Below are 12969 nucleotides of genomic sequence, written 5' to 3' on the forward strand. Positions count from 1 at the left end.
TGTGCCTTCTAATACTTCCGGTTAACCTCCCAAGTGCTAGGTAGGTGTGTGGCACCATGCCTGCCTACCCAGTACCTTTAAAAGCCATAATACAACAACCACAAATAAAATCCAATGCTTTCCTCCCACCTTCCCCTCTCTCTCCTCCTCTCCCTCCTTTCCTACTTCCCCACTTCTTTCTTTTTGTGTTTGAACCCAGGGCTTCTGCATGGTGGGAAAGCATGTTATTGCCAAGCCAGATACCAGCTCGTTTTAAGTTTAGTTTTAAAGAAAGGAGCTTGCTAAACTACCTGTGCTAGCTTTGAACTTCTTATGCAGCCAAGGTGGGGCCAGAGCTCATGATACATTTTTTGCCCCAGCTTTTGGAAGTGGCATAGCAAGCAAGTCCTGTCATGAGAGACAGTGTTCCTTTTGGCATTATGTGTACTCATGATAGCTTATGGCTTTGCAGTTCAGACTAGCCTAAAACCTGGGGTCCAACTCTTTTAGCTGCCTAAGAACTGGGGTTACAGGTGTGCACCAACACACCAGGATGAGAGCTTTTCAAATGATGATGTCACTGACTCCTCATTCCTTCTCTTCACTTATGGGGCCAGGGCTACTGTGGTTTATTGTGGCTTGGCCCACATCCCGCACTCCTTCTTGGGTCCAGCTCTGAATGCTGGGGAGCACAGAGCCTTCGAGGTGTTCAGTCTCAAGGTGAGAGCCCAGGCAGCCGTCACAATGGATCCTGAGTAGCAGACAGAGCACAGTGAGAATGTCTTCAGCGGGGAGATGGGTCCCTCCCAAGCAACAGCCACATCAGGACAGACAGGAATCCAGCCAGCAAGTCACAGGGCAGGCCAGAGTTTAATGAAAGCTAGAGCAAGAAGACCGGCATGGGATGGAAGAAAGACAGACTACAAAAACTCCCTCAGATGCTGTCACATTTCCCAGTTAACCAGTCCAACAAGTCCAGTTAACATCCAAGCAACATGATTTTCAGAAGGGACACTCAACTGGCTGATTTTAAAGTATCTGTGCAAGAAGGAACGCACAAACACAGCGAGGGCAATTCCTTGCAGAAAATTCACTGGGATGTGTGGGTTCCACTACCTGGCTATAGAGTTGAAGCAAGGAAGTCACTGCGGTAGCAGTGCAGATAATAGAATCTAGACACATTGCAATCTGGCCAATGGCGGCATGTCAAGTCACAGGAGGCACAGGAAGCCCATCATGAACTGAAAGTGTGAGTGGAGAGATAGACCCTGATCCTAACACTAACTATAGAAATCCTAGGTGGATTCAATAACTGAAAAATTAAAAAAAAAAAAAGGCCATTAAGCAGAACTCTGTAGGTAATTGCTGATATTAACTCCATTGCAGGTAACTCAATCTACAACACTAAGGCAATTAGGGATTTGCTATGCCAAACCTAAGACCATATAATCACAAGAGAAATGTCAGGTTTGACTACAGGAAAAGTTAAATATTTTTATATAATAAACTTAAAACCATGAATAGGATATAATAAGAGTCCCAACTAATTAAAAACACTGAGAGCCAATGCAAGCAAAAGAAATGCCAGAAATGCCCAGGCGGTGCCTAGCAAAAAATCCCCACAGCTCATAAATACTCTCAGCCTAACTGGTCATTCAAAAATGTAGTGGTGAGAAAAGGATTCATATAAACAAGAGTCCTAAATTCTCAAGAAGGCCTGCACAAAGCTGCTTTGTTCAAAAGAGGCTGGCGAGAATGTCCTGGATAGCCCAGTGGGTCATAAGACAAAACACAAAGACAGAAGCGTGAGAAGGGCATTTGTAACTTGGAAGGGAGGTTGTCAAGGGTGGGAGGGAGCTTGGAGAAGATGGGGCTGGTGTGAGGGAGACTGAGGAGAATGTGGTACATACATGTATGAAAATCTCAAAGGAGAAAATCAAAAAGGTTTCTAAACACATGCATACATACATATACATCTATGTGGCTGGCGAGGGTGCTACTGCTGGGACATTTTTAGGAAGGCATTGGGACGCCATCCATCAAGCTTGAACGCTCATCCTGTTTTGTCTGCAATCGGCCTTTTCTAGGGGGTGCAGGCCTGGACATGCATGGAAGCTCATGGAAGCTTGGCTCAGGGCCGTGAGAAGCAGAAGCCGCTGGGCCATCTTGCAGGGGCAGCAGATACGGTCCTGCTGTGGAGTATGGCAGGCCCCTGAAACACTCGGTGTGAACCAACACGTGTTAAAGGGAAGACCAAGTCATGCACGGGCCCGCCTAAATGTGCCTGGTGTCCGGAAGAGCACAGAGCACTTAGTTATAAGTCACTCCTGCAGAGAGAGCATGAGAATTGCAAAGGGCAGAGGAAACATTTCCTAACAACTCATTTACGGCGGGCGTGCGACTCTTTGTTATGACACATGAAAACAAGCACCAAGCAGAGAAAAACAGTAAAAAGTTAAAAACAAAACAAAACACATTTTTTTTTTAAAAAAGTAAGATTGCCAGGGATGGGGATGTGGCTCCTTTGATAGCCTAATTAGCATGCACAAGGATTTAGGGTTTCCTCCCCAGGACCTCTCCATACATACTTAGGCCAGGCATATAAGGAAAAGATATTTATGATACAGGAGGCTTCACTGTGCACAATACGGGTGGCATAAAGCCAGAAGGGAATATGAAGCGGAGAGAGTTCCAGAAGCAATTAGCTCACTGAAGCACACCTGATCCTCCCATACTGAACCCTTCATCCTGTCTTAGGATGATCCGAGAGGAGGTTGGCAGCCAGGCATAGTGGCACTCGATGGCTTGTCTGCTGCTTCCTGCCAGTTGTGTTTCTCCTTGCCACTCTGATTCAGTACTTTCTCTTGGAAACAACTCTACCTTATAACTTGCTAAATGGAGTAACCACACTAGAAGTATCATTTCTCACTCCTCGGGTTCCAACTCCACACCTCGGATCAGAGGCTGATTAAGATCCCAGGATCAGAGATACAGGTGATGGACGCCGGGCAGCCCTTTGTTTTAACAAGACTCTCCCACAAAGGTGCTGTCTACTTCTCCATTTACCTGCAGCTCAAAGTTGGCTTGATCCAGAAATTTCTTGTTCAGCATATCTGCATACTGATTAATCGCCCGCAGGAAAACTCTGAAAGACCAAGAGAAAATGGCATAATTACACACTCAGGCTTTGGCACCTTTGCAGGTTTGGCATTTCAATTAGGTAGGATTCCAGACTGTGGAGAAGGCGAAGTCTCTGAGTCCTACATGAAGTCGGGAGGCTTTGCCAGTGAAAAGCACTCAGCGTTATATGCAGATGTTCTCCAAATTAATCAAGAAAATTAGCACATGCAGAAGGAAAGAAACAGACCAAAATAACAGCCCCTAAAAGTAACATTTAAAAATGTATCACAAAAATACCCTGCTTTCCAAAAAAGAAGGAAGAAAAGGTGTGAATAAAATCCTTTCCTGGAGTGACGATGTCTTAGTGCTTCATAATCAAACCCTTTAGTTGGATCTGAAAGCGCTCTTGGTGTGTAAGCTATTAGGCTCGGCATGGTTTGGGACAATGTTACTGTACTTAGATGGACTGCCATTATTGGTACCAGCTGTCCTTTATCTGATTTTGATCATTGTCCACTTAATAAAAGAAAATTTAAAAGGCTTTAGTGGATAAGAAAGTGACCTGGTGAGAATTTTAGCGGCATTGAGATCTGTTGCTTCACTGAAATGTATAATTGGCGAGTATGATGTCGGCACGGGAAGGCCAGATGAAGACCAGGTTTCCTGATTTATCATTCTCTGCCTTAGCCCCTTCAAACAGGGAATTCATCTCTGAGTGACCCTGGAGCTAGAATAGTGGCCAGCAAGTCCTAGTGATCCCCTGTAGCCTCTGGTCACAGTCCTGGGTAACAGGTGTACATGGCCACCCCTAGCTTTTTACATGGGTGAAGGAGATTTGAACTCAGGTGTAAATACAGGTATAGCAAGGGCTGAATCCCACTGAGCCACCACCTCAGCCCTGACAATGTGCAATTTTCAGCATATTTCTCAACACCCTGACTTCTACTTTTCCGTGATGAAGTGTGCAATTTGGGCTGTCAGGGAGGACTCTGGAGGGCTGTCTTTCCCCAGCTTGTGCACTCAGTAGACTTGTTTTATAACCCTTGAATGTGTTGACAACAGTAAAGCACAGTCCAGCTACTCCTTCGTAAATGGCATTCTCCCTTCCAACAAAGCATGGATGCAAGAGGAATTAGCATTAGGTCACAGATAATAAACTTAATTATCTCTCCTCATTTAGACAGCAGGAAGCAGCTACAATGAGAGGGAAATCTGGGTTACTTGAAATCCCTGTTATCTGAAGGAGCTATCTCTCTAACTAAGGAAGCTTCCAGAAGCTCCCTAGGTCTCCACCCAAGAGTCACTAAAGCTATGAGTGAGGGGGAGGAAGAAAAGGACTCTCCGCCTAGGGCTTTAGGAGACCTCTGGTAGAGCCTTTCCTGCAGTACTTGAGGCCAGTGCACTTTGTCACTCCTGAAGGGAGCTCTGTAAATCCCGAGCTGCAGGCATCATTCCATCAGAGAGCCAGACATCTGGATGTAGGACCCGCACACTGGTGCCACATGGCCTGTGGTGGAGTTTGCTATCTCAGTCTCTGGAGAACCAGACATCTGTATTCTTCCCTGGAGACATGAAGATATAACCAGATAGGAAGAATGGGTGTTTTTAAGTGTCTTTTAATGGAGGACCATGGGGATCACTGCCTTGTCCGTTAGCCAAGACTGGGCAGCAGAATCCATTGGCCGGATTTTGCAAATCTAGGATGCCCAGTTACGTTTGAGCTATAGCTCTGGGTGCTAAACTCTGTAATTGACTTAGTTGTTTCTTTAAAGCTGAACGCAGCGTTTTAGGACATCCTGACAGATTAACTACAGGGAGCACAAAACTAGGGCCATGCCTTGTGTGTGGTGGAAACACAGCAACCCTGGCTAGCCTCTAGTCTAGGGTTGGTACCTGTCATGGCAGGGTTACCTCTCAGGAAAACAGCACGGATCAAAAGAAGATGATCTTATGAAGTCTTAAGCTTTGGAGGTTACATGCTACAGGGACAGAAACCAGAGATCTGCCTCAAGCCTCCAGGAAACACAGTTTCCTTCTCAAAGGAATGGGCTTGCATGAATTCCAAAAACTCCAAGCTTATGTAGCTACAATACACTTTTCTTTTCAATTTTTTTCCTTCATCTTTTGTGGACATTCCTGAAAGTACCCTGCTGCCCTTAAGAGCTGAAACTTGCTGTCCCCAGCCCTTGATGGCAATAATGACGGGTTTAGCCCAACATGGATTATTATTACGAGGTAATTATTTTGCCTCTAGATAACACCCAAACAGTTGCAATATGCTACTTCTAATTAAGCTCTGGAACATTTTCAGCTAGTTAAATAAAAGTATTTCTCAAAATGCCCTTCCCCCCTTTAAAGAAAAAAGAAACCATGTCAGGCTGAAACGATATGAAAGCTGAACAAAAACTTTTTTTTTCTTTTTAATGAACTGTCAGCTGAGAAAGAGCAGTGCTGAGAGATAGATTCTATAATTTAGAATCCCTATAAATTTTTTAAAAAGCCAGGACAAAACTCCAAATAACACAGAATGCAAGATGCACGAAGGAAACTAGGGGAAACGCTACAGCCGATGCTGTAAACAAGAACAAATGGAACACCGGCTCAGCGCAGGAGAGGCGGGTGACTTACACAGACCCATCCAAGATGTGTGGAAATACTACCTCACAGTTCACAGCAATGGGATGAAAAAGCTGCTAACCCCAAGGCTTCCCGAAATAAATCAATTAGCTAACTAGCCAAAAGGGAAGTAAGCTCTGGCTACTTCAGGAGGATGACCAATTAGGTACTGTAATCCTATGCTGTTTGTAATAAATCTCAAACAGGGAGCATACACAGACAATCAGATTAGAAGCTTTTGCACAGCACTTGCTTTTGGTCATTGAGGTCTATGAAGAGGATCAAAAGTCATGTGACTAGACTGATTCTGATTCTTGATGCCTTATCAGACTATAAAGAATAAAGGTTTTCTTCCCAGCGGGTCCTACACATCAAGATCTCAGTTGGTTTTGAGAGGAAGTGACCATAGGGAAGGCAGATAGGTGGGTAGATAGCTAGGTCTGTCTTTACACATCGGTGATTCTGTCTGTGCTCCACACTGTTGGAGTGGGCTAAGGGGTGGGGTGGGGGGGGGAGAAAAAAGAAAACGGAAAAGAGAAAAAAGAAAAAGAAACACTCCCCCTTTCTAACAATGGGTAAATGATAGATAGGGATGTAAGTACACTTTTTTTGTTTGTTTGTTTGTTTGTTTTTCTGCTCATGGGGGTTGGCTGGGTGGATGCGTAGACAAATAGAAAGGTGGAAAGATATGGGAGTGGGTCAGCCAATAGAAAAAAGGATGGATGGGTAGGTGGGTGTGTGACAAGTGACTGAATGGTAAATGACTGGGTAATGGATAGATGTGAGAGCATGGATGGATAAATTAGTGGATGAGCAGTGGGGTGGATGGATGAACAGATGGATGGATGGGCAGGCAGGCAGATAAGTAGGTGAGTGGATGATGGGTAGGTAAGTAGTAAATGAGTGGTGGGTGGATGGATAAATGAGTGGATAAGCTGCAGAATGGATGTATGCATGAATGGGTGGATGCATGCATGGATGGATGCATGGATGCATAGAAGGGCAGGTAGGTAGATAAGTAGGTGAGTGGAGATGAGTGGGTGGGTGGAGGAAGAAATGGTGGATGAATAGGTGGGTAGATGGCAAATTAATGAGTAAGGTGGCCTAGAGAGCAGGCTGACTCCCATAAGAGGCTTAGGTATTTAGGGTTTTCTTGGGAGCCCCTGCTTTCTAAGTAGACTTGATGAGGTGGGGTTTAAGTAGTTTCAGGTTTTTGATACCCAGATTTCTGATACAGTTTGGCAGTGGCATCGCTCCCTCTTCCTCCTCTTAGTCTACAGAGCACATTCCACTATTCTCCTTATCTCTGGTTCATTTCATGATGGAAAGAATCCTGCCTCTGTCACATCAAGAACCTCGAAGGCATCTATCTCGACAGATCCCTTGTCAGCGGGTACATTTTGAAAGGCTCTGTTCTGAGGAACCACATGTTTACAAGGACAGGAATAGATATCTTTACACCAAGGTGAATGTTAGGAAATTTTACCAACCAAAGCAAAATACCCTATTCCTCAGCTTGCTTCAGGACACCCCAGTAGAGGCCAGGCACAATGTAAGGATATCAGAAAGATGCTTGCTGAGAAGAAAAGAAGGTCCCCCCCCCCAAAAAAAAAGAAAGAAAGAAAAAGAAAAAAAAAAGCAGGTGTTCTATTCATGTAGAAGGGAAAAAGAAAAACCATCAATCATAGGCAAATGGATCAAGTCCTGTCTTGCTCAGAGCCTGGGATGTTAGGTAGTAACTTCCGAACACCTAGTTAATGGTATAAAAGTTCAAATGTGTTCATGGATGCTCACCCAAATGGTCCAATGATTAAGAAAAGGGTAAGCCTGCATTTAACAGAGCTCTTTTCAATCATTTTTAATCTATGGAAGGATTTATTTATAATCTAAAACTTTGGAAGATAAAACCCTGCACAGAGATGAATAATACAGAGAGAATCAGAGGCAAATCATGTCACCCTAAAAAGATTAAAAAATGTCATCAGGTCGAGAGCCTGCAAGTTTTATTTCCAAAAGCCTAGTGGAAAGAACATAATCTCTAGATACTTGGCGACCTAGCCATGTGTCCACGAAGTCAGGGGAACATGCTCAAACCTATTATATATAACTATATAGCATGTGTGTGGAGGTCAGAGGAGAATGTAGAGTATCTGTCTTCAAGTGCTTTCAAGCTTTTGTTTGAGACAGAGACTCTCATTGACTGGAATTTCACCATGTATGCCAGGTTAGCCAGGCCATGAGCTTTCAGATAGCTGCCTGTCTCTACTGCTAGGATTACATGCATGGGTACCACACACAGATCTTCTTGTAGGGGTTTTGGAGACCCATATGCAGAAGGGATATACTGACTGAGCCATCTTCCTAAAATTTTTTGTTTAAATTATGGCAATCAGAAAAAAAAAGACAATTCACCAAGCTAATATAATTCAACTAATCAAACAACACAGAATGTTTCTCTGACAATATCTTCTATAAGAGGCAGTCATTGCTAGTGTCTTTCTAGTAGAAACAATGCTCAATTCTATTCTGTCAGTCTCAACTAAGTTTAATTGTAGTTGACACATTTACACATTTGTATAGTTAAAGTCTTAATCTAATTGTATCTATATATCTGTCAATCAATGGCTTCCGCTGCATATAAACATTTAGTTATGCACCAAGGAACTCAACATCACAAAGGCATGATAAGGATGTAAGGTGACAGATACATTAATAAGGATGATTTAACCACTCCACAAGATGTACATATGCCACCAGAACACTCTACAACTTGTGAATATATAAAACAGCTGCCAATTACAATTAAGTAATAAAGAAAATATTACATCAACAGAAAAAGCAATTCAAGCCTCTGAGCAGTTCATGAGAACACTGAGCTGAGGTCCTACTGAGTTCTTTGAAGACTGTCAAGCTACATGGCTTACCTAGTTCAAGATTTTGAAAGTGAAGAAGAGACATCACTACATGTCCCACAGTCATCAAACACTGTCATTTTTCTGCATTCTATAATGGACGGCTAAACCTAGTTTTCAACTTGGTTGTCTCTGGAATCTACTAATACTCACTTTGGGGTTGATCTGTGAAGGTATGTCTAAGAAGGGTTAACTGAAGGTGAAGACCAACCCCCGATTGGGTGGGACCTTCCAGAGGCAGGCAATTTACAAAGGGGTCCTAGGGCAAAATGATGCTGTTGTCATCCTTTGATGACTTAGGAGCCTGGCTTCGAAAGTGTTCTAATATGCACTATAGACCAGTAGCTCTCTAGGCATTCTCCAGGTCTTTAACACCAGACTGGGACTATGGAGGCCTTTAGTCTCATGAACTAAATAGCTGTAGAATTTTCAACTTCTCCAGTGGGTAGAGGATAGCCAACGTTGAATTAACCAGCCCATATTGTCTAAGTCAACATAATAAATCCCCTTTGTAATATAGTCACTCCTTTGGCTCTGTTTTTCTAAGGAACCCTGAGTAATAGGACATACTACAAAATCTTAAGTTGCATTTGTTAAAAGGAAACTGTGCCCACGATTATTTCTATGCATTGCATGTCCTGGTAGATATACTTGAAAGAGGGGTGTAGTGGTTTGCATAGGTTTAGCCCCATAGATTCATGTGTTTCAATGCTCAGCCATAGGGAATGGCAATATTAGGCAGTGTGGCCTTATTAGAGTAGGTGTGGCCTTGTTGGAGAAAGTGCAACAATGTGTAGGCGGGCTTCGAGGACTCCTATGTTGCATATGCGTTGCCCAGTAAGGAAAGAGAGTTTCCTTCTGGCTGCCCATGGAGGGCAGTCCCCTCTTGGCTGCCTTCTGATCAAGATTGTAGAACTCTCATCTCCTTCTTAAGCACTGTGTCTGCCTGCACGCTGCCATGCTTCCCTCCATGATGATAATGGACTGAACTTCTGAAACTGTAAACCAACCTCAATTAAATGTTGTCCTTTATGAGAGTTGCCTTGGTCATGGTATCTCTTCACAGCAGGCAAACACTAACTAAGACAAGATATTTGCTGAGTTCCAAGCCTCTGAGCAACATGAAGTTTATGTGGAACGTTCCAATGCTCTGGACTTTCTGCCCCATTGCCTATCATGACCTTGCACAAAAATGGTCAGGGTCAGGGTCAGGGTCAGGGGATGCTTCTGCTTTGGCAGGAGACCACCCAGAAAGGCTGCCTGCTGGGGTAAGGCAGGTGATGCACAGAGTACTAAAAGTAACACAGCCCAACTCAGCTGAGGAGGGAAGTTAACAAACTGAAAGCCATCAAAAGCCAGTTTAAGTACTGCAAGGACAGACTCGAAAATGACTGTGGTATTATACCCCCAACCTCTCCATGGTCTCTGTTACCCAGTGGTGGTGCTGCTAAAACACAAGATGAGGTACCTTGTCACTAAGCAGGGAAAAATATGGAGAACTGTGCAAAGCCTCCAGGGAAATGCAAAGCCAGTTCCAGTTCCAAAACTGTGAAGCTGAGGGTTTTTCCTAATTTCTTCCCTAAACTCACTTTAACTTACATAATTAGATTGCACAGTTCAATATGAGGGCATTTAAACAGTTCTGGCACCAAAACAAGTTGCTTTGGGGGCAGGAGGAACTGCATCTTTTACTAAAATGTTTTGCCCAAAGTGGGTAGAAAAAAAAAGAGAAAGAAACAAACAAATTAGAAGTGACAGATCCCATCCCAGCAGGACAATGAGTCAAGTGCAGGAGCTGGAAATGCTCCTTCAAAGGATTTCTGCAGAATTCAGGAATGCTGAGGGAAAAAAAAAAAGAGACAAACTAAGAAGTGGAGAGAGAGAGAAAGAGAGAAAGGCAAAGCAAATCATTCCAATTAAATGAGAAGGGGGTGGATAATGAATGCTTTGCTTCAGCGAATCAGTATGGCTGTCCAGACCCCAGCTTGGCACAGCAGTTTTCGGGTCAAAGTAGAGGCCAACTAGGGTCAGCGGCTTCCTGTTGTGTAACCTCTACTGGGAAATGGAAAAATCATATACACATGAGGTGACTTCTAAGAGGGAACCCCAGGACTGGAAGTGCAAGGACTGCAGAGAAACCAAAAGCCTGGGGATCCAACATTGCCTCAAAAACACATTAGGGAGACCAATGTCACTAGAGAGCCAGCTCAATAGAGGTTATGATTGACCATGCTGTGGGCTTGAATTGTGTTTGGTGATGGACAATGGAGTTAGAACAGATTCCAAGGACTCTACCCAGGGAAGGGTCATGTATAGCCGGGAGCCCCCACATCTCAAGACTCCATCATCTGCACAAATCTTGCTACAGTTTCCCAAGATTTCCTCATTTCTTTTTCAAATCAATAAAGACTTAAACATCCATCAGGTTCTTAACTAAAATCCTAATCTCCTTAAGGATTTTGTTTTTGTTTTTGTTTTTTGTTTTGTTTTCCTGCTGGCCAGTGCTGGTAGAAGGTGGGGCTTGAGTTGCAGAAGGGAATACAGAGAATTTTCTGGGAGGGCCAGCCCTGGATCTAGGTTGTGTGGTCCTCACCACAAGGTCTCCAGTAAAGATGGCTGGACACTCATCCTCTAGTCCTTGCTAAAGAAGCAGGACAGGATTCACTCCCTACCCCACTTCCGCTGAACTACTCCTCCCACTCAGCGAATCCTTAGGGCTGAAGGGGCCACTCCGGGTGGCTGCATCCTGCCCGGACCTCACATTTCCTCTCAACATCTAACCACTCTTCTTACTGCTGCTTGCTGTTCCAGGTAACCTCTCTGTTATAGGAACTGCTGCTGTTCCTTCATACAAACCACGCTATGTAATGAGTTCAAGAATTAGGGGGTATAGATTACCCAATATTTTACACACAAGCAAACTGAGGCCCCATCTAGAGCTGAGCTCCTGTGACCTCACACTGCTTTCCTTAGGAACCCAAACATGGTGGCCATGGTGACCCAAGTCAATTCCTGCTCTTTTTCTCCTTTCACATTGCAGTAAGGATAGCTTCCATCAGAAATCTATGCTGACAGCAAAACGGGGGTTCAGGTTCTCACAATTATACTCAGACCATGGCTGTTTCATTTACCCCTCCATCCCTTAACTCTCTTACATTATTTTTTATATTTCAGGGCAGTTTTAGGTCCTCAGCAAAAATGAATGGGAAGTGATGCCTCTCTCCCAGATATGCCCAGCTCCCTCCTTAGCTGAGTGTGGTACATTTTCAACCATCTATGAACCTTCATCAGAGTCTGAATGCCAGTTATCACGGGGAGTCTGGGTTTACACTCCTGTTGACTTCTCCTGGTATGTGTTCTGTCGTTCACAAATGTATGGCAGATATTCTATTACAGAATAAAAAGCATGCTCACTGACCCAGGATATTCTGTGAGCCACCTAACGGATTTCTCTTCTCTCATCCCTGATGAGCAGCCACCAAGCTCATCATTTTTCTGTGGGTTTCACAGTTCAAGGGTAGGGCCCATCATGGTGGGGAGGTCAGGGCAACAGGAGCCTGAGGCAGCTGGTCCCATCATATCCACAATCAGGAATCAGAGAGTGATGAATGCATGCTGCTGCTCAGCTCCCCCTTTTCACTTATACAGTCCAGGATTCCAGCCAGGGGATGGTGCTACCCACAGTGGATAGATCTTCCTACCTTAATGCAGTATAGATAACAAGCTTACCCGCCCCCCCCTTTCTAGGAATGCCCAGAGGTCCAACTTTCAAGTTATAATAGATTCTATCAATTTGTCAATGAACACCAATTATTAGTCTGGGTGTACGAATGTGTTTACTCTTTAAAAAAGCAAACTAATGTAAATAATGTAAATTAGGTCATCTTGACAATTTTAAGGCATATATTTCATCAATGTTTAACACACAAACATCTACGCCATCATTGCTGTCTCTCTGCAGAGTTTATCTTACAGGCATGAGGCCTCAGTCCTTAAACAGTGACTCCCCACTGTGCCCATCTCCCTGTCCCTCATAACTGCCTTTGCACCGTCTATGAGTACGATAACTGTCGGTTCCAAACATGAATAGAATCATAAAGCCTTTATCTTCCAGTGAATGGTTTCCTTCACAAGCAAAACACCCTCAAGGTTTGCCTCTGTGGCTGTGGTGTCACAATCCCTTCTTCTTAAAGCTGAGTAATACCTTATTGTAAAAGTCATACTGTGCTTGTTCACTGACTTCCAGCTGGACATGAGTTGTTTTCAGCATTTGGCTAGGATAAGTACAGTCATGCAGCTCAGTGTGTGAGCATCTGATTTCCATGCCTTTGGGTGTCCACAT

The 12969-nt window shown here is 43.9% G+C and overlaps 1 protein-coding gene across 1 annotated transcript in view; it reads right to left on the reverse strand.

Annotated features, from left to right (window-relative positions):
• The window catches only part of Dock1 (dedicator of cytokinesis 1), a 499905-nt gene that overhangs the window by 94289 nt on the left and 392647 nt on the right, over positions 1 to 12969 (reverse strand). Inside the window, exon 30 of the mRNA XM_032892397.1 lies at positions 3046 to 3124. Within this exon, the coding sequence (XP_032748288.1) occupies positions 3046 to 3124 (79 nt within the window). The remainder of the gene's footprint in view (positions 1 to 3045; positions 3125 to 12969) is intronic.

This window comes from Rattus rattus, chromosome 2 (assembly GCF_011064425.1).
Source record: "Rattus rattus isolate New Zealand chromosome 2, Rrattus_CSIRO_v1, whole genome shotgun sequence".
Classification (NCBI taxonomy): domain Eukaryota; kingdom Metazoa; phylum Chordata; class Mammalia; order Rodentia; family Muridae; genus Rattus; species Rattus rattus.